The sequence below is a fragment of the Xyrauchen texanus genome, chromosome 26 (genome assembly GCF_025860055.1).
Source record: "Xyrauchen texanus isolate HMW12.3.18 chromosome 26, RBS_HiC_50CHRs, whole genome shotgun sequence".
NCBI lineage: Eukaryota > Metazoa > Chordata > Actinopteri > Cypriniformes > Catostomidae > Xyrauchen > Xyrauchen texanus.
Genome location: NC_068301.1, coordinates 30,759,792 through 30,766,214, shown reverse-complemented (window position 1 = coordinate 30,766,214; position 6,423 = coordinate 30,759,792). Strand labels below are relative to the sequence as shown.

General features: G+C 37.1%; 1 protein-coding gene across 1 annotated transcript; it reads right to left on the bottom strand.

The window, feature by feature from the left end:
• Window positions 1-494: 494 nt before the first annotated feature.
• On the bottom strand, window positions 495-5,740 carry csnk2b (casein kinase 2, beta polypeptide). The gene is made up of 7 exons (XM_052093104.1): window positions 5,679-5,740; window positions 4,895-4,975; window positions 3,341-3,443; window positions 3,094-3,209; window positions 2,892-2,967; window positions 1,225-1,414; window positions 495-807 (listed from the first exon to the last, which is right to left on the bottom strand). Exons 2-7 carry the CDS (start codon window positions 4,964-4,966, stop codon window positions 717-719), a joined length of 648 nt encoding a protein of 215 aa, XP_051949064.1. The 5' UTR covers window positions 4,967-4,975; window positions 5,679-5,740; the 3' UTR covers window positions 495-716.
• Between the last annotated feature and the right edge of the window lie 683 nt (window positions 5,741-6,423).

Here is a 6,423-nt window from a genome sequence, read left to right as displayed (position 1 = left end):
AAAAAAAAAAAAAACCTGGGCCGATTACAAATAGTAAAAAAAAAAAAAAAGTCCAAACTGTGGCTCTGTAGTCTGTTTTGTAAAATCTCATAAGTAATCTTGACACTGAAGGAACATAGGAGGTTGGCGTTGTTCTGAAGTGAAGTGCACTACTGATTAAAACAAAATACTTTATCTGATAAAGACAGAGAGAGTTTCCTGATTGTACTTGTGTCTTTCCATTTCTGGCCATTTCTACTAATACATGCACTGAAAACTTGCAATCTGTCAACAAAAAACAGTCATAGACAATCCCAATAATATTATTTAGAGCTTAAAACAAATATCAAACATACTGCCTTTAACATGCAACAGCTGTTTCAAAGAAAGCCAATGATCTGGTCTAATCGTGGAGGGGATTGAATCATGACAGTTTACACAAACTGAAATAAACAGGACCAAAGAGTGAGCAAGATTCATGTATCTTAATTATAACTTCTATGTGGAGATTAAGAACTGAAATTGTTTTTTTTTTACAAGGAAAACCTCATTTTCTGTACAGTGTTTCAGAGGTAAGGTTTCTGTTCTCTGCAAAGTCTGTTTTACAGTCTGACTCTCTCCATATTTAGACATGGGTCTTGGTCGAATCTTTAACAAAAATGTAAGAGAAGAGTGGGGCCATGTAGACAGACAGACTATCACCCACCCGATCCCAATCCTACCCCCTCTTCAGGTTATTAGCGGATCGCTTTGACGGGACTCTTGAAACTGGAGGCTGCCTGCAGCTGTAGCTGGTAAGCCATTGGATGAATCTTGAAACCATAGAGCCTGCAATAGCAGAATGGTGGTTTTGAGAAGTGCATAATAAGAAACTCAACCTTGAAAGGGATAGTTCGCCCAGAAGTGAATTGTCATTTCCTCACCATTGTTGTTACAAGCCTGTATGACTTTTGATCTTCTGTGGAAGTTAGGCTGTATGGAATTCTCGGTCTCCATTCACTGTGATTACATATTTTTTTGTATTCAATTAAAGTGAATGGTGACGGAGGCCAATGTCTCCATTTGTTTTCCCAACGGTAAGACACATGGGTTTGGCACAACATATAGGTGAGAAAATTACTATATTCATTTTTGGGTGATCTATCCCTTTAAAAGTCTATATGACTCAACTGACTCACTTTAGAGATGGCTGTAAATCAATTTGCATTGAGTTGCACATGACTCTCATATTAAGAAGAGACAAACCTGGGCACAAATTGGTTTGCAGGCCTCTTTGGCCGGTACTCAGGATGCACCATGAAGAGCATGTGGGGAAAGCCAGTACCAAAATAGGCTCCATCAGTGTGATGGTGCCTGGACGATTTTGGCGTGTACACATCCATACACTTAGGGCAGTAAAGCTTCACCATGGCTTCTCCAGGTATGTCAGAGAGCCCTGAGGAGGGAAACAGACATTAGCCTCATCAACCACACAATGGCTGCAAATAAACTTACTGAACTACGGGTCAATGGTGTGATGTTTTTTTTCTGATCCAAATATATATTAAAAATTAAATTCACATTATTATGATGAACATGTAGATAAAGTCAGAAATGTTTAAATTGTGCGAGACAGTTTTTGTAATAAAATTAAAAAGTTTTGTCCACTGAATCAAAGTTGCCAACATAGAGGAAGCTCTTCTGTTACGTGATAAGCAACCTTATAAAATGGAGGACCCCTTCAGACCCTCATGAATGTGCAAAGTTGTCAAAAAATAATAAATCAAAAAACATTCTGTTCAGGTCAAACCCTAAGTAACTCTACCTAGAGTAACCCTACGAAAATATTTATATTTATGGCTAAATTCATGATAAATGTAAAACAAAATATATATACATAGACGGAGCACTTTATTAGGAACACTATACTAACACTAATATAAACAATTCTCAATTATTTGAGGTGATTCCACAAGTTGTTGGAAACATTCCTTTGAGATTCTGGTCCATGCTGACATGAATAAAGCAATTTCTGCAGATTTGTCAGCTGCAAATTCATGACTGGGAAGGCCACTGACAAACAGTGAACTCCTTGTCACTCACAAAAATTGCACAGAGTGGTTGAGTTACCGTAGCCTTTCTGTCGGTTTGAACCAGTCTAGCCATTCTCCATTGTCCTCTCTCATCAGCAAGGCATTTCCATCTGCAGAACTGATGCTCACTGGATGTTATTTTAGTTTTTGGCAGCATTCTGAGTAAACTCTAGAGACTGTTGTGCAAGAAAATCCCAGGAGATCAGCAGTTACAGAAATACTCAAACCAGCCCGTCTGCACCAACAATCACGCCACTGTCCAAATCACCAAGATAAAAATGTATTGAAGCTGCTGACCCATATCTGCATGACTTTATGCATTGCACTGCTACCACACGATTTGCCAATTAGATAGTTGCATAAATAAGTAGGTGTACAGGTGTTCCTAATAAAGTGCTCAGTGCGTGTATGCATGCATATTAGTAAAAAATTAGTTTTCAAACTTTTTGGAAATTATAAATTTTTACACTCGTGTATTCAATGAGCAAGAAATGTATTTTGATATCTTACTTGATGGTTAAAGGACTTAACATATTTTTAAAGTCATAGATATTTTTTTTTTAAAGACTCATTTATTTGGTAGAAAATGCTATGAAACCAACATTTTTTTTTTTTTTTTTTTTTTTTTTAATTTGATGTGTTTTAACTTGATTTTTAAAAGATTTCCAATTTGTATTGTCTACAATACAATAGGAGTACCCTATTTGTGAATATCCCTTACCACAGCTGTTCCACACATTCATAGCGGTCTAATTTGTGTACATAAAAGCTTCGCCACATTGAGAAACAAGAGTAGAGAAGAGACTTTTATAATTGCACACAAGCACAGCAGACACCTACCAATAGGCAGCATTGGCTGATTCTCACAGTAAACACGTGGGCAATAGCCAAAGTCCCCCTGTTGATACTTCTCCAGCTGAAGAAAAAAAACAAAACAACAACATTGTATGCATGTATTTAAAATAATATCCTTCGAGTGGTTTCAAATTAATAAAATCCTAAAACTTGTCAACAAAATGATGTCGGGAATGCAAAGACGTACCATCTGGGCAATACCGCGGTTAGTGAGGATATACCGCGCATGGATCAGCCCATAGAGCATCTCAGCAGCCTGCTCAATCAGGTCACTCTGATTGGGGTTGTCCTCCAACTCCTCATCTGTCACAGACAGATAGACATTTAGACATACATAACACAACTGCCCCATCACAATACAAGATGTCTTTTCTGCGTTTTATGGATGCACCTTGAAAATCTACTTATTATGGCAACTAGAAACACAAACTGACCAGGTTCAAGATCCAGAATCATGTCCAGCGCTTGTCTGTAATGGGGAACTTGCTCATTGAGCCCCGTAAGATTAAACTTATCCTGAATGTAGTCCTCATCTACCTGTTTGGAGAGAAAGAAAAAAAACCTGATGTTCTTCAATACAGGTAATCCACTAAACGGATCATTCTGCTTGACTTTTTGCATTTGTGCTTAAATTAAATTTCAACCTCTGTTGCGCTTTATTATCATACACTGACATAGTGATTGAGGTATGTCGTCATGAAACAGAGACCCTCCACTCCAAATGTACGCATTTAAGCAACCAGATGTAAACAGCGATGTGTCGCACCTGACCACATGTGATCGGATCACCCGAGATGCAACGTAATACCAGGTGGAAACGGGGTAGTAAAGATATCTACTGCTCTCCAATAATCTAAGGAGGCTTAGGATCTCTGCCTTGCTTTTAGCAAGACAAACAACTTTAGGTGATACAGATGCAGTTATGGCCCAATTGAGCAGAGCTCAGCAATAAGAATGGCCCACTGGCCCAGTAGTATAAGAGAGGTTTGGGCCAGTTGATGCCGTATTAGGGCAGTACCACATTGTCGCTGAATGGTATGCTCATTGATCTTATAAATGTCTTGATGACTTGCAAACTAAAACATCTGGATTTCAGTGACGTATTGAACATAGTTATTGTAAATTTTGCAGATTTAAATTTAGCGTCAAGATAAAGTTATTTAGCAGGCTAAATAACAGTCAGATATACCTTTTGCACTGCAAAATTCCATGGGTGAAGGTGGCGTTGGCATATGTTGTGTGCATGTGAAACCAGTAAAAAACTAATTGTCAAGCAGCCACTTTTTAATGCTGCACTTCATACTCTGGGAGAGTGAAGTTAAAAAGAAATCAATCGATAAAATATCATAGTGGATTGTGAATATTCAGTGTAGTTGTGTATGAAGACTAGAAAGACTAACAACCACTTTGTGGATGCAACTGGGGATCCGAATAAAGCACCACCACCCACACATAGGTCACGGCCAAACCAAGCAACTTCCCATTGGTCAACGCGGCATATTCGCCTGTCAAAGTTCACCAAACTAGAACGCCATGCAAAATCTGCAAGGGGGAATTCTTTGCCACCTTAAGTCCATTGCGCAAAATTCACGATCGCATAGATTCCCATTGAGATGACCATTATTTTGCCATAGTATGCCTACTACTAAAACCTTATCAGTGTTTCTTCTCTCGAAATTGTGAGAATGATTTGAGATAGTCTTGGAGGAATCAGTAAGACTGGGTTTAAAATGAAAAGTCAATTAGTAATGGTTTGCATCTTATGCCATTATTTTCCAGCAAATCTGGATAATTGTAAAGAAAATGTATAATGTAATGAAAAGTATAAATATTGTTTCTGGTACACATTTGTACAAAGACGAAAGGGCAAGTACAAAAAAAACTTTTGACCAGGCCATCAGTAAAAAAAAAAAAACTTAAAGTTGTGCACTGTATAGAAAATTATGATAGAACTGTGCTGTAAGAGGCATTCAGATACTAATACATACCTCACAGAAAAACTCATTTCCCCTCAGACCACAAAACCAAGAAATCCACGATACCTCCTCTGAACTACTCATGTTGGGAAACTGTGGAGATGAGAGGAGAAAATCAGAAAACAAACAATTATTTAAACACTTTTACAAGGTCAGTGAAGCAAAGAATGTTACATTTCATTATGTTTTTAGCATTGAAAGCACATACATCATAAAATTGCTGTTACTATTGAGTATTACAGCAAACTAACGACTTCACACTGCCACACTCTCTCATTAATACTACCAGTAGTACTCATTAATTGGTCAAGTCACTTTACCAGCGACATGCAATGATGAAATACATAGATTATACCATTGTAAATTATTAGATTGTTCATTAATATATATTATAATTAAATATAAATCAGCGGCTCTGACTGTTTTCCACGTAAACAATTCACCCGGCTGGCCTGAACACACGCCGAGACAGTCTTCTAGAGACCGTCTCTAGTCTTAGAGTTCAAAAACACGATTGATGAGACGTGTGGGCTCAATATAAAAACATACATTTTCTAAAATCAATTTAACTTGACACGTTTAGTCAAGAAATCTGCCCATTCTGCTTTTTATCTACGCAGAATGAGTTGCTAGCTAACGCTTCACACTAGGCCGCAACAAATTCACCAACTGCCTCCGATATATATCGACAGGCGAGTGTTTAAACATTTAAAATTATAAGCCAAATAGGCATAACTATTGAAACCAGTATGTATTTTATGTTCATTATAAAGACACAAGCAGTTATTCGTGTTACCTCAAGGACCTCCCGGGGTCGATGATCTTAGCTGCAGCGATACGACTGAACGCTGTTTGGAGAGTTGCGCTCTAGAACACGTGATCATAAAGTAGGTCACTTCCGCTCTCACTGCTTATGTTGTTGGGAATTGTAGTTTTTGGATCATTCCAGTTTCATTTCCCCATCATATATGAATTAATATGCTTTATAAATTAGTAAGCTCACATTTCATAATTTCTTCGTAACTTTCATAATTTCACTTCTTTGTTTTGGTCGGATGTTGCAATGTCCCTGGGTGCTTTGCATTAATTTCATAAATGAAAAACTGGCAATTTCTTAAAGAATATTCCACGTCTGTTTCTTTTTCTCTAAACAAGTATCAGATTAAACAACTTTTCTATGGACTGTTGTTTTAATAATTTCATTTGTTTATATCATATAATTTCTAATAATTATTTCATGGATTTATCCTCTGTACTCAATTTTACTTTACTTTCTCACATATATATTTAAAATTACAGAAATTGGTACGATACCGTCACAATTCCAAAATAAAGTTAAAACATTACTTTAAATAACCATACTCTCAAACATTTACTTATGTCGAAGTCATACATTGGCTTACACTGACACCTAGTGGCCAGAACGCTGCATCATTGTCAAAATTCACTCTTCATAACTGGCCATGATTAATAAATACAATCAGTGAATGAAAGTGTCCAATAACAGGGCTAATAATAGAGTAATAACTTAAGATTAATGT